Genomic DNA, 23107 nt, shown 5'->3' on the forward strand with positions numbered 1-23107 from the left:
GAGCTTCAAGAGCCAGCACATGCAGAGGTACCATGTCTAACAAGGGAACTGGACAAGAATCTTAGTGCTTTTGCTTGATGAGAGTGGCTTACAGCCTTAAATAATATCCCACTGCTAGCTTGCCTCTCCAGCTGACCTTTGATTTTTTTTTTTTAATAATTATTTTCCACCCATCTTCCTTTACTCTCAGATGTGTATAGTAAAATCAGAGATAATTTCTTTAATGTGAATTATGTGAATGAATGAGCTGCTATGCAAACCTTGGGATTTGTTTACATTCATAATGATGCATATTAAAAGAATCAGATCAGGATGTTTGCCTGTTAGGCAATATTTTATGTGTGCTGCTGCCCTTTCACTCCACCAGAACTATATGTAGCCTTCCAAACTGGAGAAGATTCTTTAGAGCACCCCCCCATTTTTCAGCAAGTGAATGTTCATTTCTATGGAAACAGAACCGGCAGCCAATCTCAGCACTACAAAAGCACTTGTTTCTGCTGCCTGAGATTTGTAAATACTGTTTTCTCTAAGAGAATTCAAGCAGACTTCTCTATCAGATAGTAGTGTCAGTATTGAGACAGGGAATTAAAACCAAAGTAGGGAAACTATTAATACAGAGCTCTCTGCTGCACTCAGCAGAATGAGCTGAAGATAAATCATACATCTCTATTCAACCCATGCAGTTTTTCCATTTTAATGTTTAATGGCTCAAAGGACTGGCTTTACAAACACAAAATATGACAGGTAGGATATGTGACGTTAGTATCGTGGTGCAGGGGAGCTGTGTTATGGATGATAAAGATGCTGTTGAAATACATGTTCTCCTGGAGAAAAAAAAAAGGGGGGGCAAATAAAAATCCATAGCACAAGTGTGTATCTGTTTTTCCACATTACGCTATTGTTTTTATTTCCCTTTGCTGTTTTCTATTTGGAAATATAGTTACTATGGAGACAGTGACGACATACTCTAATAGAGCTCACCAGTGCGGCACAACATGAATATATATCATTTGGGAATACTGCTGATAGCTGCTATGATTATTTTATAGAGGTTTTGAGCTGCATGTATTTCTCTGGTTTGCTCGATGCAAGTGGTCAAAATGCAGCCACAGAATTTTCAATTTCAGCTGCTCTTCCTGATGGTTTATCATTTTGAATAGGAAAATTTACTGACGGATGAAGTGCACTGATCAGTTCAAGCCCATTTGGAAGAAAAGGGCCTCAGCAGGCTGATGCTTCGACAGGTTTTTAAGGAATTTGCATGAGTTTTTTGATTATTTCTACAGGGAACTGTGTCTGGCTCCTTGCAAATGCGTGGTTCTCATGCACGGTGCAACAGCATATGCTACAGTCTGCCTGAGTTTTAAACTTTTCCATTGGCAAGACTAAGTAAATTGGTACAACTTACTTGCTTTTTTTTTTTTTTTTTTTTTTTGATCACTGTTGGATTGCAGTCTCTACGCTCAGCGTGTCACCTAAAAAGTAGATTCGGGTACAAACTCTGAGCAGCAGCTCAGGGCCTGGGTAGGCTGTCATTCCTGCTCTCCAGCATGTGTTGCACGCATGCTTTGGAAGCAGTTTCTCTTTAAAGTTGCGGGGGGGTGGGGGGGTTTCCAAACAAGTCTTCCGAAAACTCGCTAAAAGAGGCAGCGCCTTTCTTCAACAAAGCCCTTTCCTACTTCCTGTGGCTTTACTGTTTTGTGTTACGTTTTGGTTGACCTCTGTTCTGTGGAGTGCTCTTCCTTAACCAGGCCTGCTTCTTCTCCTCCCGTTTCATTTTCCGTGGTGCTGGGGGGCGAAACTCCCGCCGGGGGTGTGGGATGTCACCCCGTCGCGGGGGCTCCGCGGGGGCCGGCGCTTCCCGGGCGCTGCCGGGCGGCGGGGGGACCCGCCGGGCACATGACGGCGGGGGCGGAGCGCCCGGGGGGCCGGGCCGGGGCCGGGCCGGCGCGGAGGGTTCCCTTGCGAGGCGGGACTGCTATTTTGAAGCGAGGCGGCGGCTGTAGCGGCAGGGAGCCGGCAGGAATCCGGCGGGGATCCGGCCGGGACCCGCCGCGCCCGCCCTCCCGCGGCACCGCCGGGCATGATGACTGTGGGGGACGGTGAGTGGGGACCGCCGTGCCCTTGGGGACCGCCGCGGGGCTGCGGGGGGCTCTGTGCAGCCCGGGGGGCCGGGAGGTTGGTATGGCAGGTTGGCATCTTGGGCTGACGGGCTTGGCTTCCGCCCGAGCTGGGCGATGGATGCTACGTGCAGCAGCCGGAGGGTACCGGGGCGCCGTGCGTGGCAACTCCAGCCCTTCTTGGGATTTTAACCGTGCCTGGGTTTCTGGGATGGCCCGTGATCTCAATTATTTACTACTCTGGAGGGTTCCGCTGTGCATTTTTATGTTGGCGTTGTGTTTACCCCTCTCGCCTCGGTGTTACTTGTGTTGGCCACCTCTGCAAGATAAGGCAGAATTTACTATACTGCTTTGTAAACAAGCGGATGTTAACCTGCCGTGTTTTGTGAAGAAATTCCTACTCATTCAGCATAGCCATAAAAGAAGAGCCTTGCTGCTAGAGCTAGGGATGTATATTTAATAAAGACATGGGATGTTACTACGTTTCCTTCACTGCACAGTGTATTGTTACACAAACCAATGGAAAGTAGGTCAGTAAAGCAATCCAGACTATATGGTTGTGTTTTCGTTAAAAACTAGACATATGTTTTATCTTTATTGCACCTCTTGGGTTTGCATGTCAGCCAGGTTCTCTGAGCTCAGTACCATGATGACTTTCTATATATGCATTATTATTTTTAGAGAGACTTGAGATGCGTTCACTGGACTTGCAGCAAGTTTAGGGATGAGGTAGGATGGCTGTGCTTTTACAAGTGACTATATATGCAGATTCGCATAAGGAAGATGGCTTTATCAAGATCAGATTAAATCTTTTATCTGAATTTGCTAAAACAGTAGTTGTAAAGAGTCCTGAGAGAGACCCTTTCTTGAGGCGACCTGAAATGTGTGTTTTTCACTTAGTTCTTTCATATGTTAGAGACTGAAAGAGATAATGAGCATGACCAAAGCAGTGAAATTATGTCTGGAGTGCACAGTCTAAAAAAATTTGGGCAGTTCTCTGATGTTTGTTTGTCATTTGCAAGGTGCAAGGGAAGTGGTCTTTGTAGAACTGAATATGTACCAAGCTCACTCTTGCTGAGATTTTTTTTTTTGGAAATGTTTTTCTTCGTCTTTGTTTCCTTCCTGTGAAGCAACACAGTTCTCCATGGTGTAAACATGAATTGTGGTAACTTGCAGATTAAGAAAGCAAGTTGTAGCATGTTAAGAAATAACTGCATTCTCTAGGCAAAGCCATAGGATTTTTGTCGTTCTGTAATGGTCGAGGTTTATAAAGTGAGGGTGGTTGTGGAGCTCTCTTCTGTATAATTTAATTCGTCATTAACAAAGGCACTAAGAACAAAGTACTGTTCAGGCAGTCAGCTGACATTCCGTGTAGGAGCTTTGAGCAATAATGCCAGATACAATTAACAGTGTGTAGGATGATTATATAGCTGTTGGTCTCTTAAAACTACTGCTTACCACATTTACAAGGAATTCAGTCTTCTGATGTTGTTATGAAACTGCGAGGGAAAACAAAACTGTAGTTAATATTAAGAAAACTTCTTGATCTTTTTTTCTAAATTTAATGATGGTTTTGCTGCGGTCTTTTGTTTTGCAAATATTCTGTATATCCTAATATATGCAACATAGAAGAAAATGTTTTAAGGTTAGTGATTCTGCAACCTTTGAGAAATGTCTTTTCTTGGCAAAATGTCATTTTGTTGTGGCCTGTATGTATGTTTAACTTAATATTTGTGAGACTGGGCTGAAGGCATTGTGCAGATACTCCAGAGGACAGATTTTTTTTACTTGTCTTATTTGGTTTGCTCACTTAATCAGCCTAGATGTGCTACACAGTTGCAGAGTATGTTTGGAAATGCCATCTAGAAGTGGTAGTGTTGATTTTATCTTGAATGCAAGACATTGGCTTCTTGGAACCTTTTGGATTATTTTTTTCCCAGTTTTCTTGAGCACAAGCAGAAATGTAAATAAAACGTGGTGCTTAACAGTTGAATCTTAATCTGATTTCTCAAGTGAAGATTAAAGGGAAGAACCAGATTTTCTGTTTGCCCCCATGTTAACTGTCTCAAGCTCTCCAAGCTATTGTTGGGAGAATGTAGAGGGGGAAGAAAAATAATCCTGTGCTTGCGGCCCAGCAAGCAAATGGACCGTAACTTCTACTGTACTGAGTGCGTGCCAGTGGGAAAGCATGCGCTGCCTCAGTCTGAAAGGCATTTCACGTACTTGTGTGACTGGAGGTCTGTGTTTGCCCTGCAAGTTGTGTTCGGAGGCTGCTGAGGAAAACCAGCCAGGAGCTGTTCCTCGCTCTGGTCTCCTTGTTCTTTGGAGAGGATAATGCATTTCTGCCATTATCCGTTGGTAACCAGATTAGGCTGCTGAGGAGGTGGCGAGCGGAATCGCCATGCGCACATCGCGTTGCGCGTTCTCTCCAGCAGCGCGTTGTAATTCAGCAGCTTCCACTGGTGTTTCTTCACCTTGTTGTCAGTCTGTGCTACGTCACCTTGTTGTTTCGTAGGTAAGGGACTGCCTTGATCCCAGTTGAACAAAGTAATTAGGATAAGGACAAAATTATCTACCTAAAACTATGAATGGCCTTAAAGGGAAGATTAGACATAGGTTTTCTTAAGATGTACTAAACATACTGCAGTACCAGATATAAGGTATTTGAGGGCTATCTAAAAGCATATAATCAGCTTTGTAAGGGGACATATTTGGTGCACACATTTGTTGCACTAGTGTATACTAAGTATACTGTTTTGTATCGTATAATGAATAAGCACTTCTTTATTTATTAGTGTATTTTTATGTAAATGGCATACAATGTTTCATGACTTTAGGCACTTGTCAGATTTTAGATGATAAAGCACATGTGACTGGTTTATGAATAGAAATTATCCTTCTATCTTACTGCATATGCATATCAAATTTTGTGTTTTGTCTTCTTTCAAAATACTTGATTAATATATGCATGGTCCTAAAGCATGAGAACAATTATCTTCCATTCCCTGATGTTCTTCTGAGGGAAGGCTGTCTTCCTAAGTCTTTAATCTGATTAAGTAGTTTCTGTGAAGTGTGGGTGCTGTACAGCTTTAATATTTTACTTTTGACTGAAGAAGGGATTGGACACATTAAAGGTACAGAAGCTACAGTGATGTTTGAGACATTAGCTTGATTTAAAATATGTATGTTATTTTAGTGCATGTGGATTTCTGAGGTCTATTTCTGATTTTTGTTATCCTCTGGTGGGAGACTTTTTAAACCAACAGAGTCCTGTGAAAATGATAATAAAGCAATTGCTACACTGGCCTAGAAATTGGTCAGGCTGTACCTGCTTTGTACCATTCAGAGCTGTCTCCCGGGTGTGGGAATATAAATAGTAGCAGAAGTTTTTGTGCGGGATAGAAGCATATCACTTGCTCCCTTTTCTGTTCTTGTTTGGGCCTGTGTTTTTTTAAACATTCTGACTGCACCTGCACTGGCTCCTTTTCCTGTAACTAGTCCTCATCACTTCCCTTCCGTTATTAGCAGTTGTTGGGCACGCTGATTTGGGAAATGGCTTTTCTTGCTGTGCCTGAGAGAGGAAGGACAGATACCATGAGCTGGAATTTGATTGCTGTTTGGAACCAAACCAGTGCAAAGCTTCTTTTCACAGCAAGGTCATATGCTACTCCCAGTGATTAACATAGATTCTGAGTTGTGTTTTGTCTATAAAGTGCAAGTACTGTTGCTAATAGCAGTAAAAGAACACTGGGACAGTGAAGCAGCTGAGTGGGAGAGGGAGGGAATGTGTAAACACACCAAGGGCTATATGGAAAGACACAGTTTCTACTAAGAGAACGGATGAATATAGCAAGGTTCAAGACTGATGTGAATAGAAAAAAATAATTCAAGGAAGAACTGTGCAACTCAGAGCATTTTTTATTTAAAAAACAAAGCTGCAAACACATGACATAAAACAGTTGTTTTCTCAAAACCGGCATAGCTTCTGGAGTGATATGTGCACCTGATTTTTTAATATGTTCTAGGGTAATAACTACAAGTAAGATTTGTCTTCTGTTTCTAAATGACATTTTCAAAGTGTCGAGGAATTTTGTGGGTGGTGGTGGTTGTTGTTTTCATTAAATGTGAAACATGAGTTCACTAAAAAGATTTCCAGATACGTTTAATCTATCATCCAAAAGTGTTGATTGTCTGGAGTGCTGGAGTCAGTTTTTATTAGTTTTTAAGAACAAGTTACAAAATAAAAATTACTTTGGTGTTTTCCATTCTGTCTGCATGGTTTTGATTATTCCAGACTGTTGGTAATATTACATGTATTTTAGTTGTTTTGGGGGGGAGTAGTTATTATTATTTTTTAAAGGTACACTTTGAAAAAGAAAAAAAAAAGACACATTAGAATTGTGAACAGCCACAGGAGAAATTTAAAGCCTACTAAGGGTTTCCTTTGATAGATGTTGCAAGAATCTTCCACTTGACTGATTGGATATTTGCCTTGCAGGGTTTATTTTCATCTTTGTTATCTATGAAGTATGAGGAGTATTTCCTTACTGTTACATGTTATTTTTAATAAAGTCTTGCTGTAGTAAATACTGATGAGCAAATAAGCTACATTTGGATCATTTCAGTGTCTGAAATGCCTTCAGAGGTGAAGGGTCTTCTGTAGTATTGACCTGAATCAGAAATTCCATTCTGTATATTGTATTTATAAAAGCATCTTAGTTTTAAAGACTTGTGTTTTGGATTTTGTGTCTGCTTTCTTTGCCGGCTCCTTCATCAAAATACACTTTCACAGCAACAGCTGAAAAGAGCAGTCAATAACTTGCAAGAGCCTTTTGAAAACCAGCTGTGTATGTAGACTCTTATAAGAAGTAGCTACAATTTAAAATTCACAGGAGTTTCCCAGCTATATGGAGTGTAGGCGACAAGATTTTCATGGTACCAGAATTCCTCTGTATTCCTTCATGTATATTTAATTGATGTGAAAACTTTTCTGTTCAACTGAGAAACACTTAAAAGCCCTCAAAGGTGGATAGTTGGAGCCTGAGGAAAGGTGAGGAGAAGGGCTGAAGATGTAGAACAAAGCTCTTAACAGCCTGCAGAAGAACCGTACTTCCTTCAAATGAGATATTTTTGCTTTCATCAGAGTCAAGAGCTCCATGGTGCTCCATGATTGCCTAAGCAATGAACATGAGTAGATTTCTATTTGACAAAAAATCCTTTTATCATTATGTGTTGTTTTGTGTGTTGACCTGATAAAAGTCCTTTGGTCAGTCAACTTATGCAGTGTGAGGTTCGCTATTGAACTTAAAGGTCAAAAGTATTTCTGTTTAGATTGTTTTTGTTTAAAATTTCTTCACATTGTTGAGAAACTCATTAGAAACACTGCGAGAAACATTCTCTGTGTATTATTTTGGGGTTGGATCATGTTCCCACAAAATTAGAGAAATGGCAGCTACTAAAGCTGCTTAGCCATAGACCAAGCACTTCAGATTTTCCAGATCTGGTGTGAGTTTTTTAGCTTCTGGGTTGCTGGTGGATGAGAGGCTGGACATGACCTAGCAGTGGGGGCTTGCAGCTCAAAAACCCAGTTCTGTCCTGGGCCGCATCAAAAGCGGTGTGGCGAGCAGGGCAAGGGAGATGACCTGTTGAGTGAATCCACAGGAGGCCACAAAGATGATCAGAGGGCTGGGGCACTTCTCCTGTGAAGAGAGGCTGAGAGAATTGGGATTGTTCAGCCGTGAGCGGAGGAGACCAGGGAGACCATACAGCACCTTCCTGTACCTAAAGGGGGCCTACAGGAAAGCTGGAGAGGGACTTTTTACAGGGCTGTGGACTGACAGGACAAGGCGGAATGGCTTTAAGCTGAAAAAGGGTATATTTAGACTAGAAATTCACTTGAGGTGGTGAGGCACTGGAGCAGGCTGCCCAGAGAAGTTGTGACTGCCCTGTCCCTAGAGGAGTTCACTGTCGGGCTGGAGCTCTGAGCAGCTTGGTCTAGTGAAAGGTGTCTCTGCCCATGACAGGAGGGTTGGAACTCGATAATGTTTAAGGTCCCTTAAAACCTACACTGTTCTATGAGTCTATGTTAAGTTGATTTTGAGGAGAGTTGGGCCTCTTAAAACCACCTGTTCTATTACCCACAAGTGAAGTTGCAGCATTGAGAGTAAAATAGAGGTAATCTGCCGTATTTTCTTCACCTCCGCTTCTGACTGTGTGAGGCAGAGATCAGTGAGCTGAAAGGCCATTAGCAACCCCTTTTGTCTGTGCTGTGGTGTGCATATTTTCATGTGCAGATAGTAACTTTTAATTCCTAAACTACATGGATCTAAAATTCAGAAAAATAAATCTCTTAACATTTTGTCTGCTATGTGCTTGTCTTACACTTTCTGCTTCTAGGATCTATGTTTTATTTGTCAATCTGCCTTGCTGTTGTACATTTTCAACAGGCAAATTGAGTTGAACATGCAGAAATTGGCCACACTAAAAACTAATGCAAATGTTAGCTACTGTCATGGTATCTGATGGTAGAATTGTATTTGTCATTGTCACCCTCTAACAGTAAATCACTAGGAGCAAGAATTTAAAATCCCTGTTTGTAAACCTTCTCATTGATATTATATATCCAATGCCCCTTCACTATCACATATACTTGTGATATATGTTAAAGATGAATGAACATGGTACTTCTGAGTGCCTCTCTTACCCTTGCTGTGTTGTAATTGATAGTTTGAAAATTCAAATCATTAAACCCAGGTGCTTCTGTGTGACCGAATTAAGTACCAGCAATGTCATGAATGAAACCATTCCTCAATGGGTATCAGTTGTTTGACTTAGCTGCAGATAGATAAATATGATGGTCCTTTTTTCTACTTTTCTGAACTTAAATACATCAATAATGCTAGTCATATTATTACAGTTTGTGGATAGTGGTTTCTAGATAAAATGTGGGTTTGTGATAAATATATTGGTTTTAAAATAGGCCATTAGATACACTGAAGAAGATGCTGGTGCTATTGAGAGTTAGGTACTTGTTGTATAAGCAAAAGGAATTTTTGAAGAAAGAAATAAAATTACTTCTGGAGCCGAGATAATGAAGACAGTAATTAAACCAGGCCTACTGAGCAAAGACTGGCTGTTGGATTACAGAATATTTTAAATGCAAATAGTGGAGTTTATACTTCAAGGAGATACCTGAAGTGGCAGCTTTTTTAGAGGGCAACTGAAGCAACAGAATGAAGGGTTTGGCCACAAATGTGGTTTGAATTCAGACAGGATACAACAGTTAAATAAATCATCACTTTTGATAGAAATTATGAGTTTTTTATGTGTAAAGTGGCTCACAAAAATTAACCAAGCATGGAGTAAAAATTCTCGTAGAGCTTTTTCTTTCTTTTTTTATCACTGTTTTAAGTGAATTACCTGCTTTCATTTTAATCAGTGTCTGGGTGGGAAAACTCTCAGAGGGAGTACTCACTCATTTAGCAGAAATCTTGAGTGCTTCAAAAGTTACTGCCTTTTTCAGCTTTAATTCTAATATTTCATAAGAGAGCAAAACATTTGCACTGTGGTAGGCATGTTTTACTTTGTGCTAAAATAGAGGAGTATCCCATCAGTTTTTGTGTTACAGCTAGTGAGTCAACCTGTGTGTTTAAAATGTCAAAAACTTTCAGTCTTTGATTTCTTATGCAAGGTAAGCCTGTGCCCTTTCTACACCTTTTTTCCTTCCTCCCGCCCAAAAGGTACTTGATTTGTTAACATTTCAGCACTGGACATAGTGCAGTGTGGTCCAAATAGTATGGCCTAGAGCAATAACATAGAACAGATGTTGAAGAACAATACCATTACGTAGTTCTATCTTAAGCCTTGCTGTTTAGTCTTGAATCCTGTTTTAGGTGTTGCCTTGTCATGAATTCTGGAGAACTTCATTATCTTTCTCTTCCCCTTTTACTGAGAAAATGGTGCTTCATTTACTAATAGGTTATAGGCTATTAGGTGTTGATTCAGAAGGCTGTTGAACATGCCTCAGGAAAGATGTAAATAAAGTGAAATGGATGATTTTTAAAGTACAGTGATATTGACTGCATCTTCAGTTTTCAGTAAGTTTTCTGGGAGTAACATTTGGGAAATGTTACACATGTATAACAAAGGAAAGTCCAATTGCAAGAATTTAAAAAGGACTAAATGATTTATTACTTAATTCAAACATGTGGACTATGGAAATAATTTTACAGGTGCTGTAAAATATAAAATAGGACGAGATTTGCAGAAACTGTTTAACTTTAATAGGTAAAAATTAGAAAATTACATGGTTTACAGGAGATACTCTAGAGGTAGAAATGGGAATGAAGCTTTACTTGGGAGCAAAATTAGCTCAGTTGCTTATTTGAGCTTACTGCAGCTTTATTTGAAACCTGTAGTTAAATCTTATCTTTCAGCCAGACAGATAAACTGTAAGACTAGCTTTTCTTTGAGGTTAGGAAAATAATACTGGGGATACGTTACATTTTTTCTGAATTAATCTTTTTTGAACATAGTCCTTCATGAAACTCTGGAGTAGAATGGATAAACTACTAATGTCATTAGAATAGGCCTGTATTAAATGTGGATGATTATTGTGGCATGTGCCATTGCCGCTCCTAAATAATTCTTTTTTTAAATGTCTGTCAGGTCTAGTGTCTTCTTTCTTACTTTCCTTCTTTTCTTTTGTCCTATTCATTGGGAGTCATGTTTTAAAAAAGACCAAACACATACACCGCAACAAAAAAAAAACCTCCAGAAGTGGGTGTGAGCCTCTTTCAGTGCTGTAGCTGGTTGATGGAATGTAGGAGAGCTGTATTCTGCTTCGCTTGTTGAAAAGTTAGAGGATCTTTATTAAAATTTGAGATCAGATCAACAGCAAAATTTAACTGATAAATATTTGCCTTATTCCTGTTACTGGCTCTTGTTCCCCTTACTTGCTGCCTTTTTGATTCTTTTTCTTTTGAAGACACTAGTTCCCTGTGTTCCTAGGAACTGCCTGAAAAAATAGCATGTGAAGGAATATGTTTGGCTTAAGAATGCTGGGAGCTTTTTGAACCAGGTTTTGTTGTTCTTTAACCACTTTTCTCATTGGTATTTTTTATTTCATCCATCCCCTATAAGGTTACTATGGAAAAAGGAGTCTCTTTTGGTAGGAGCTGGAGATTTTGCTGATGAGCATCAGCGTATATTGCACAGAAGAGAACCATTTGCCAGCACTGAGTCATTGGTACAATTGCTTCCTTGAGGAAGGCAAAGAGGAGCAAAGGAGGTAACATGAAGTTAAATCCATCAGTAAGTGGCCTCGTTTCTGTGCCTCCAGCTATTGTCCCTTGAAGAGCCATGCTCCATCTTTGTGGGAAGCAGGCTTTTGTTTGGGAATGAGAATTTGTCTCGTAATGGTTTAGGATCCTGAGACCTGCTGTAGCTCAGGGAGAGTGCCAAGGAATGATGCCTTTATGGTAGATCTGAAGCTTCTTAGGTGTGATTCATCTGTCCAGCCATAGGTGTCTCGTGCCACTCGAGTGCCTTGCAGTATCCACAGTAGCCACGTGGAGCGAACAGGTGTGACATGAGACCCACAAGAGATCTGTGGCCTTCTGGAATGCCAGCTGGCTGCCAGACAGGATGCCCAGGACTCTCTAAACTGGTTTTAGATGACTGTGCTTATTAGGCAAATGAATCCTGTCCTTTGTATCTGGACAAACAGATTTGGACTGGGTGGAATGCCTGATGTGTAAGGGATAAAGTTCTCACTAAATGATGTGGGGCATTGGCTTGAAGTATGGATTAGAAGGATCAACTAACTTGATGCATGTGTAGTGCTTGCGGCTTCATTTTCATGCTTGGCAGAAATTGTTGTAGGCCGCACCAGTTCATCTGGAATTGAGGTAATGATCCCGTCCCAGATGTTCCAAATAATTGATGTAGTCTATGTAAGTCACGGAGACTGGCAGTCGGTGTCTTGGTAGGCACAGAATGGGGGAGTGACTTGTAAGATGTAAAGAGTTCATCTACTTGGAGTTTTTTTTGCTTAGGCAGGATTTTGCAGTCGTCCTCATAAATATTTTGTGGTGTAAAGGAGGAGGTGTTAACAGTAGTTAAAAAACACTTAGTATTTGTTAGCAAAGCTTATTGTCAGTTATTGAAGCAAAATTGATACAAATGTTTTGAACATAAATCAGTTTAAAAGCAGTTTTATTAAATATGTAAATATTAAATGTACTGTGTTTTCTGGTTTGACTATTGTTAATCTACAGTAAAATACTGCAGGTTGGTATTTACAACCCTAGTTGTGTTAGATATGTAAGAAGCTGCTACTGAAAACAGTATCAAGATTTGCCTTTATTGCCAGCTTTAGTTAAGTATTACTGCAGGGGATGCAGTTTTTTCACCCTTAGGGTGTCACTTGGGGATCTGCTTTAAGTCAGTTAGCTTCTGATTTCCTGCTGCTGAGTAGCACAAGTAGAATATAAATCTTGTACTTACACTGCTGTGTAGGTGATACTATGTTTCATTTTTCTGTTATTGACTATGACTTACAGAATGTTAGATACCAGAATGTCACATTAGTTACATGTATCTTCAAACCAGCTAAGGTAGAGGCTTGAGTTGCAGTAACAATAAATGTATTTGAATTTAATCATCTTTGAAAAAAAAAACTTTTTCTCTCTAGATATGAAAAGCTTTAGATTTCTCTCTAGATTCTCCTTGTCACTGGATACATCTGTAATTACCTTTACTGCTCTATAGGCAAATCACAGTAAACAGATTGTTTTGAAGTTTAAAATATTGGGAGTACTAGAATGTTCTTTGAATATCAAGTTTCATTATAAATTTTTATGCTTTGATCTCTCTGAATACTTCAGAAAACATGCACTACGTGTTTGTGATCTGGCCCCCAAGAGTAACGCTACAAGGCAGGAAGATAGCACATATTTTGTTTATTTTTAGTTCAAATGGCATCGTTTGTTTCTTAAGAATTCTAGTATTTAATCCGCTGTGATAGTTCAAGTTTTGGTCTGTCTGCCTGGATTTCATCTTCAAAAAACTTTGGTAAATCATAAGTTCTGAAAGTGTGGTAGACTTTGGGTTCTGATGTGTCCTGCAGGTTGGTTTGGAAGGGTCTTTAACTGGAAAGATTTCTTAGATAACTGTTTAAATGTTTCATAGAAATGCACAGCAGTTCATTGGTAGCAGCTGACTTGCTGCATTGTACCTGCAGAACATGCTCTATGGTGCAGGTCTCTGCCCTGCATTAGAAGAGAAAACTTATAGTGCTCACATGTTGAATCTTGAGTGCCTAGCTTTCTGAAGATAAAAACAACCTTTTCTTGAATTTTTTTCTTCCCCTGTTTTGAAGTTGTTCATCTGGAAGAGAACTTGTACCAGAGTTGAGAGCATTTGTTGCTCATCAGGTTTCTTCAGGAGCTTTTGGCAGTACTAGATTCCAGGCTCTTCTCTGTATGGTGTGCTTACCTCCAAAACTCCTTATCCACTATGGTTTAAAATAGTACCTATCAAGTACAATAACAGTGTTGTGAGATTTAACTGAGGCTCAGTGTCTTTATTGTGTTTTTCCTTTAAGATGGTCTGTGTGTTGCTAGCAATTCATATGACTTCTTGTTTTTAGTACCTTGGAGCTTTGGTTTAAAACACTGTTTAGATAATGCCTTCTTAGCTGTCAGGTGTATTTCCATATGTAAAATCTGATACTCTGAAAGTGTTAAAGTTACCTAGAATGAAAATTATCCAGCCATTTTAGAGTGAAAAAAGTTTGCATCCATCAGATAGACGGCTTTGTTTTGAAATACCAATTCCATTTAGGCTTTTATGACTTCTGTTGTAGAAATATATTTTGTTTATAGACTGCATAAAACTAACATCAGAGGCACAGTTTGATACTGAAATACAGCCATCCCCGTGCTCTGGGTGTTGGCTGTCAGGAGCTCCATCCCTGGTCCTTTGGCCACCCAAAGGCACATAGTAAAGCCAGATTGAGCGGAACTGCTCCTTGATTATGCCCTGGGGAGCTGCAGTTACAACTCGAGCTGGGCTTCTCCATGCTGAAGTACATGGAAATGCTTTTACAGGAGCTACAAATAAGTGGATCATTGCAGATGAGTGAGAGCACGTGGAAGGCACATTGTAGGGGAAGCAAATATAATGCTCTGTTTTCATGAAGTGCTATAAATACAGACTTCAGGTTTCAAATCTTTACAGTGTGAAGCATATTTCTGAAAATGGAATGTCCCTAAAGATCACTTGGGATTTTGATCTTAAATCCTAGGGAAATAAAAGTGTAAAGGCCTAAAAGGGTCAGGAAGACCTCTGGTTTCTTTAAAAGACTGAATGAAATTTTCCTGCTTATGTTTATTTAAAACACAACTCCAGAACAAAAGAGGCTCAGCTGCATTATTATCACTTTAGCCTTAATAGAATTAAAACAGATCCTTTTCAGCCATTAATTTTACATGCTTATGGTACTGTGCTGTTTTTGGAACACTTCAAGTAACTGTACCTCAGTTTTTAATTTATTTTAACATAAACCATGAAAAGTCTGGTTAAGAACACCCATGTATCAGTGCTCACAATCAGTTCTGTGTACCTCAAAAGAAAAAGGCATTTATTTTAAAAAGATGGGTTTCACGTGGACTGAAAAACTGTGTAAAACTATTTCATGGTGTAGATTTTTAATTCAGTGTTAACAATGTTTTAAATGTTTGAAAAAATGTACTTTAACTAGACAAAGTAATTTGACAGTTTTACCAAGAATGTTATTTAATATATCCTCTAATATACACAATGTGTCAGTAGGTCGAAACATTTGCCTTTGCGTTTTTTTCTGAAATTCTACTTGCACATTTGCGGGTTGAGCAATAACTTGTACAGTTCTCTGTCTTTAATACTCCTTCATGATGAATTGTTGGGTAAAAATAAAATTAATTTATCTGAGTCACTGGTTCCCAAAGTACACAGTTGTTTGGGGTTGTTTAGGTTTTTCTTGATTCGGAGATTTTGCATAAATGAGCAAATGCTCACTTTCTATTTTTAAGATTGTATTGCAAATAACTTTATTGTTTCAAAGGCTTATGCAATATTTGCATATCAGTGCTGCATTGTAGAGCTGTTGGGTAGTAGCATGAAAGTCTTGCCTGTTTCTTCATCAGATTTGCAAGTGCAGCAACAAAAGCTTTTTTATTTGAGAAGTGAGTTTTCACTTTTAGTCTGTTTTCATGATTCCATACTCACGTGTCAGTGTTGATCTGTTCATGCTGTTCAAAAATGTGCAGGATATTTCTAATGCTATTCTAAAATTACCTGTAATGTTGCAGATATCCTAGATATTAACCCTTGCCATTTAGCCTTCTGTTACAGTGTTTAGGTCGTTTCACTTAATCTGGCCTTTGTATTAGTGGCTTTCCTTGCTCGAAATTTTGATGTCTGGTTCTATTTAAGATACTGAGAGTAAAAGCATCAGGAATCAAAATGTATTCTGGCTCAGCCCATATGCTGAGCGGGAGTGCTGTTTCCATGGCAACACACAGGACAGTGAGGGGGAAGGCTGATGCCTTTTCCTCCGATTCGGGGAGTTTACAGATCCAAACAATTACTCTTAGCAAGATTCTCTTAAAAATCAGTGTTTATAGGAGAGGAGGAAATAATGTTATTGAAAAATTTTAATATGCATCTGTATTTTTCTTGTCATATTTTGTTTCTTTGATCATGGAGATTCATTGGTGCAAAACAGCTTTTGGCAAATGCTAGAAAAATGTACTAACTATAGCAGCAGTGATCTTGGACACATTAAATGCAGGGTGTTCTGACTGACGTTTGATGGTGCTGCAAACGCTGCTGGACAAAACCTTGCTTATAACCTTTAGTGCAAGCTTCTTTCCTCTGGGAGGCTACATTGTTAAATATAGTTGACATTTCACTGGGAGCAAGTTCTGAATAAGCGAAGGGTGAACAGTTAACCATTCCAGAGATGATGAAGCTTTGCAATTAATTTTTTTTTTTTTTTTACAAATGGCAGGTTTTAGTGCAGGTAATATGCCAAATTGGTCTTTCATTACTGTAGTGCTGCTGTGTCTCAGCCTCGCCCATTTTATTTATTATAGGAACCATAGTCTGGTATGTTTTCTGTGCTCAAGCTTATAGATAAATCCTTCTTCCCTAAGTGGGTGGAGAAAACATTATGTTCTCCTGTTGGAACATGCTGGGGTTCTTCTAAGGCACAATATTTTGAATTGAGACTATTTAGTCACTAGAGATGAATTTCTTTCATGATTAAAAATACACAAACCTGAAATTACAGGAAAGAGGAGTGCAAGCCCTGGAATATTGTCTGCCTGTCTAATTTTCTTAACGAAGGATTGGAATAGTGGCAAATACTGTGTGTGGGAATGAATTTATTTGCATGGAGAATTTTCACCTTTTCCTCTGGCGTTGGCTCCCAGAAGATGATGTCACCTTGCAGCTCATTGGTTGTGCAGCACCTAGTGCAGGGAAGGGAGAGAAAGATGCCGGCACAAATCTCAGTGGTGGATCTAGGGTGTTTGCGAGCAGATTTTGATAGAATCTTTGATTAGTATCAAGAATTTACTGCATGTGGCCATGTGAGGTGCTGGGTCCGTCCTAGGGTGAGGGGATTGAAGAGCTATCAGAGGAATGAGGCGACTGATCTGCAAGAGGATCTGTGATTGTAAGTTGAAAAATCTGGGTGGAAGGAAGGAGACAGGGAGTGCTAGTTAGACACATTGTGGGAGGATGTGTAGCAGAAAATGCATGCATGAGTGAAAGAAGGAAAAGGAGAAGCATTTTTCTTCGGTAGACTGGAATGATAAAAATTGTAATAAGGGCTTTCCTTTTGGGAAAATACTAAGAAATTATTAAAAAATTCGGTCTGTGCAGAGATATTTTTCCTTTGTGGGAATGGATGTGTAGGATTCATTTTTATGCTCAGTTTTACTGTGGTTAATTATGAAGGTGTAAAATAATATTTTATAAGAACTTGAGATGTAGAAAATGCTGTTTATCTCCCATTGTCATTTTACTCCTAGGTCAGAGACAGGACAAAGTGATAAATACTTGTTTTTATGTATGCATTTTGTGAATTTCTGTGAAATGTGGAGCAAAATAGTTGATTAGGAAATGAAAATACACCCGTTCTAATAGCTGTATTTTTATTTAATACATCTTTTTCTAGACAAAAGCTTTGATGATGAAGAGTCAGTGGATGGAAATAGGCCATCATCAGCCGCTTCAGCCTTCAAGGTACCGGCACCTAAAAAGCCAGGAAATCCTTCAAACAGTGCAAGAAAGCCAGGATCAGCTGGTGGGCCTAAGGTTGGAGGTAATGTAAAGCTATTCAGATTCTAATCAGTGTTCCCAGAAACCTTGCCAGAGCAGGCACAAAACAGAGAACTTTGGAAGGTGATGTTTAATTCATGACTGCAGTATTTTTGCAGAGCTGAGAACAGTAAGGGACCCTGTTTTATGTAATTATTCATCTGTAAAGGTGTGTGCATGTCTGTCTTTGTGAGTGTACACTGAGCTTATAAAGGTCTTTCATATTATAAATAAAATTAACATCTGGAGATAACTTTTATGTTGGTAAAATGAATATATATATACAGAGGTGTATCTGCTGGAATCCACAGTGCACTTATTGTATATATAAATATCCTGTGAAATTCTGTAGTAGGTCTGTGTAGATGAAATTTTACTGAAGGTCTGCACTGTTTCACATGCTAGAAAGGATTAGCCATCACCCAGAGCCCTCAACAGAGGTGTATATTACATCTGGATGACTTTTGTTATTATTCCTTTAACTGTCAGTATTGTGAAATTGGTTGTGAAAGATAAAAAATGAGGGCCAAAACCCTCGCCAGGATTTTTTTGCATGGTATAACTTCAAAGCAGTGTAATGAGGAATGCTTAGTAATTATGATCTTAGAGCAGGGAAATCCGCATTTTTTTAGGGCGGGGGTAGTCTAACAAAAGCAACTGTTTATTGCTAAAGAAGTGGCTGCTTTTTTGGTGGTTCATTTACACATTCAGAAAAAATACATAATTCTGTGGAAATACACCATACGTCAGGTACAGGGTTTTTATGAATAAGTGGTTCTTTTAGTAAGGGGTTTTTGTAAGAGTAAGTGATTTTTTCATGTTCCTATTCATGTAATATTCCCATTTTTGATCTGCAAAGCAAGTATAAAATTTGGAAGAAGATACACATGGCAAACAAGCTGGCTTAAATATTTGCACATTACTAAGATATAGTTAATGTTGTGACAATTTATTTTTTTTCAGTTGTGATCTTAAGAATTCTTAATAAATTGAAAAGATTTCCATAGGGCTGGATCAACACTGTCATAGTGTAACTGAGAATTGATAGCAATACATATCAGAATAGTATCAGAAGATACCACCTAAAAGACTCCATAAAGGAAATTCTTGTTAATATTTATTGTTGTTGTTATTTTTGCACATAGTAAATATTATAAATAAGTAAATATAAATAACTAATTATAATATAATCTCTTTTAACCTGAAGCATGGTGGTTTTTGCATGCAAAACTAACATACATAGTACCAGAACTGATTGCTTAGTATTCCTATTTATTTCAGTATGGGCTTTTGATAATATTTTATTAAATATAGATGGTTTTAATGTAATTTTTTTTTTTACATGTAGGCCACTTTGCATCCTCTGCAGTAAAAACATGGAGATACAAGAGCAGGTGAAGGGAGATAAGAACAGAATAACCACTCAACTGATTTTTCCTTTTATTTAAACATTCAGTAGTAAAGGAGATTAAACACAAGAAAATTACTACATTGTTTTTTCTCCTTTTCTTATACTGCCAAACTTTAAAAAAAAATTAAAATTAGGCATGACAAAACCAGAGTACTTTGGTCATTCCTTGCTTTATACCATCTGCTTTCAACTTTGGAAAATATTGGGGCGTGTTTACATACCCATCTCTTTCCCTTCTTTTTTTATTCTGTAGGATGTCTGTAGCCAGAATTTTGAATATTTAGGTTTAAATATTTATATAATACTTACAAATCCTGCATCTCCTAGCCTAATCAAGAACATTAGTGTAGATGCCAAATTTATTTCATAAGCAGTAAGGTCATAGTCTATTCCAGAAGTCAGGAGTTTCCTGTAATAATTTTCGTATGAACAATGACACTAGGTCAGACAAGAGGTCTGGGCAGTCCACTGTCCCATCTGACAGTGGTCAGAAATGGCTACTAGAGACATGTACATGAGCAGGACAAGTGTCTAGAGGCACCCTGTCATTGAAGGACAAAATGCTGGGTTTAGAAAGCTTTATTCCACAGAGAACCATGGTCTTCGAAGAGTCCAGTTAGAGCATCCTATTCTGCTTATGTAGAGACTTCATTGATCTTTATGACTACAAAATCTTGATGCTCTTTCACATCCAGTTTCTGTAGGATCTACTTTGCAGGTGCCTAAAGGACACCTGAGATTTTTCTCCCGCCTCAAAATTGCCATCTCTGTGGAGTAAATTTATAGTTCTGGAAGTATAGTAAGGCTCTGCTGTATCCTACAGTCCCAAATCTTGTGCTCACCACTGCATTCCAAGTCAGTAGTCAGTGGGCGTGCCATTTCTCGCCTTTTCCTCATAAGCACTGGATGGGTATTTCAGGCTTTCACTGCTCACCTCGTGCTTCTGCCACCTGTTGGTCCTGCTTGTCCCTTTTCTCTGACTCTCAAATATCCATGAATCCATATTCAGAAGTAGTAGTTCAGCCTTGGAGGAAGTACTAGCAGCAGCTCCTTTAACTGTGGTGCTTTTTATTTCCCTTTCACAAAAATCTCCAAAGTCATGTAAGTGACCTGCAGTTGAAGCAAGTCTTTCACTGCAGTTTCTCCTCTTCAGACTTCTGTGACCAGGCAGAATTTAATGCAGATAGAAATTGTGTTGAGCATAGGCTGAGTTTACTGCAAGTTCCATTCATTTAAACTGCCTTTTATATCCCAGAGATCATTTACATAGGATGTTGCTTGACAAAGGTATTTTCCTATGAGTTGTAGGTGACAAAGTACAGTTTTTTCCTGGGTCCAGAAAGGATTTGAGGCTATCTGGTCTTGAGGCTAAGAAAACTGAACTCCTTAGCCATGCTGCTGGCTTTCTTATCTGCTGACACCTGCTGAATTATACCTCAGATGCCTGTGTGCTTGACTTTCCATTATATACATCTTGGAGATGCTTTTTATTGAAGAAATGGGCAATTCCACCACTGCCTGGATATGCTGTTCAAGTGAAAGGACCCATCTGATATTCAAAAAAAGAATTTTTCACTGTTCTGGGCATTTTCCTTTTAATGTAGGAAATGTACTTTGGTGGCACTGGAAGTGCAACATCATTGTCCAGGAAGGCAGGTGAAATATGAGCAATCACAGTGTCCTACTCAGCCTGGAATTCTCTCTCCTTGTGCTGGGAATGACTGTGCCAGACATTTTCCTATTGACAGTAGGGATGGGAAGGCTTGTAGAACTTGTGGATTTGCTGACAGGCATGATCAAGCCAACTAAAGACAGCTTGCCAAAAAAGTACCGAATCAGGCAGCCACAGTGGTTTACTGCCTTGGGAGTAAAGAATCCAGCAGGCTGTTTCTCCTCTGACTTCTCTGCTTGGAGATATTCAGAAGTTGAGCTTCTTGCTGGTGGTGAATGAGAAGTGATACTTCTTCCACTTAATGAGGCAGTGCTTTGTTTGGCATATTTCTTGTTCCACGGTCAGTACTCTCCCCAAGTTAGACCTCTGCCAAGAAGCACACAGCTCATCTACGTACTTCTGATACGTTTGCTCTCAGCTCTTCATTCAAGTGGCAGAGCCTCTGGAAGTGCCTCTTTGCTCTAAAGCCTCTTTAGAGCACTCTGTGTTCTGCCCTTGCAGAAATGGATACTCGGGGGCTTTTTCTTGGTGGTATGGCAGAAGCAGTTTTTTAATTGTGAAGGACACCATAATTTACAGTAGAAAAGGACTTGAGTATGTCAGCCAAATGAGCTATATTCCTGTCCCTGTGCTGTTCAAGATCTCTTATAGGTCTTTGGCAAGTTCTCTGCAAATATGAGAGCCCTGTTCCAAGTCTTCTAGGGAATTGCCTGCTTGTATACCATTTGGAAGCTTTATGTAATCTAGGTGTTAGTAGGAAACCTCAGGCTGCCTCAACAAGATGTCTGGCATCCTCTCTTTTCCCAAAATGTCAATTTAGGTCAGTAGCCTTTAAAATAGATTAAATGTAGAAATGATGATCCCTCAAAAGAGCCATGTGGCCTTGGAAGAAATGCTTACTGATGAAACCTAATCATGACAGAAGTTTGTGTCAACTTTCCATTGTATTTTTAATGAGAAACTCTGTGGGGCTGGATCATTAATCTTAGTGTTGTAATTTGAAACAAGGTAAACTTCATACTTTTTGCAGTGTTTTCAGCAGGAAGATAATACATGGTGTATTTTAATCTATAGTTCATTGGCTTTTAAAACTCTTTAGTACATTGGCGTGCTGGCATTATTATGTGCTTATTGTTTCACACTGATAACGTTACACTTTTTGAAACAACCTCTCTTAGAAATCAAGTAACTGAACCAGGTGAACAGTTTGGCAGAAGAAGGCTGTGAGGACTATAGTAACACCATACATGAAGGAACCATAGGAAGCTGTCCCCAACTTCAGGACATTTTCAGTTATGTTTTTGTATCTGTCATTACGCCTTTTTCCCCTTCTCAATAACAGACATACAGCTCTTTGTTGAAAAGTATTAAAATGGTGCTTGTTTGCTTCTTTTTGGCTCAATTTCCTAGGAGAAGACATTTTACAGCCTTTAGAGGCTTTAGTAGGAAAAAATTTAACTGGAAAGGCTCTGCATAAAACAAATGTGAGACTGAAAGGTGAAATCTCAGCCAGCTGGAGTTAACCTCATTAAAACTACATGCTGTAGTTAAGAAACATTTGTGTTAAAAGGGCTTCAATAAATGTGAAACTGTAAATACACATTGTTAGTGAATGGACTTGAAACAAGATAGACTCATGCTCACTGTATCGATTGTCTCCAGACTCAAGAGAGTTCTGTGTTCACTTTAGAAAAAAAAAAGATTCATAAACCAAAAGGTTTTTTTTAAATTTTGAATTCTGCAGAAAATAAGTTTGTGAATGTTTTCTCTTATTTTTATTAGCCCTCATTAAGTGATTTCCAAAGTGCTGTATTTGTTGTGTAAAATAAACTAGGATTTTTTTGTTTTCCTTGTTCTACATTGGGCCCTTGTATGACATGAAGCTGTTCTGAGGTAACACTAGTCAGCAGAGCACCCCCAACATTCTGTGGCACTTGGTTTTATTTTTGATTTCCAGGTTGTAGTGAAATTCAAGGATTTTTCTTCAACATCCCAACTAAAAAGTCTTTTCTGTTGATCTGAGCTGCCTTTGAGATTAGCCTTGGGTATGAGAGTCTGAATCAGAGAATTTACTACAGAATGCCTGTTTGCTTCCTTTTCCCCACAGTTAATGTCAATTAACTTCCATCCCAAGAAATCCTTGCCCATGGAATTGCTGGGTTGCAATCCTGTAGTCATGAACTGCAGCTATTTTAATCTAATCCAAAGTTCAGGGAAGTAGGAGGACATTCAACTGTCCGTGTCCTCTGAGAGTTACTGGATTTTGTTGTTGTTATTCCCCTGAACGGCACTTGAGGTTAAGGTTCCCTTGCATGCGATCAGTGCTCTGTTTTTCTTGACCATTTTAAGTGCAATAAATGTGCAATCACTGGCATTTCCATTCCTGTAGCAAATACCTTCCTTTGTAGCTCTCTTCAGCAGGGGGATTGAAAAATCCACCTTAATGAAGGATCTGAATAAAAACAAGCATGATAAATTATGTGTGTATATATATGTATACACACCTATACATATACCTTCAGAAAATATGTATAT

At 39.1% G+C, this 23107-nt stretch overlaps 1 protein-coding gene across 14 annotated transcripts in view; it reads left to right on the plus strand.

Moving 5' to 3' along the window:
* The window catches only part of CLASP2 (cytoplasmic linker associated protein 2), a 146690-nt gene that overhangs the window by 40570 nt on the left and 83013 nt on the right, over positions 1–23107 (plus strand). For 13 of the 14 annotated variants that reach the window (XM_069007701.1, XM_069007702.1, XM_069007703.1 and 10 more), the window contains exon 8: positions 17347–17493. In XM_069007701.1, coding sequence (XP_068863802.1) covers positions 17347–17493 — 147 coding nt within the window. Of the gene's footprint in view, positions 1–2001; positions 2103–17346; positions 17494–23107 lie in introns of those variants that run through there. The other variant, XM_069007715.1, reaches the window with a different exon arrangement.

The sequence above is a fragment of the Aphelocoma coerulescens genome, chromosome 2 (assembly GCF_041296385.1).
Source record: "Aphelocoma coerulescens isolate FSJ_1873_10779 chromosome 2, UR_Acoe_1.0, whole genome shotgun sequence".
Lineage (NCBI taxonomy): Eukaryota > Metazoa > Chordata > Aves > Passeriformes > Corvidae > Aphelocoma > Aphelocoma coerulescens.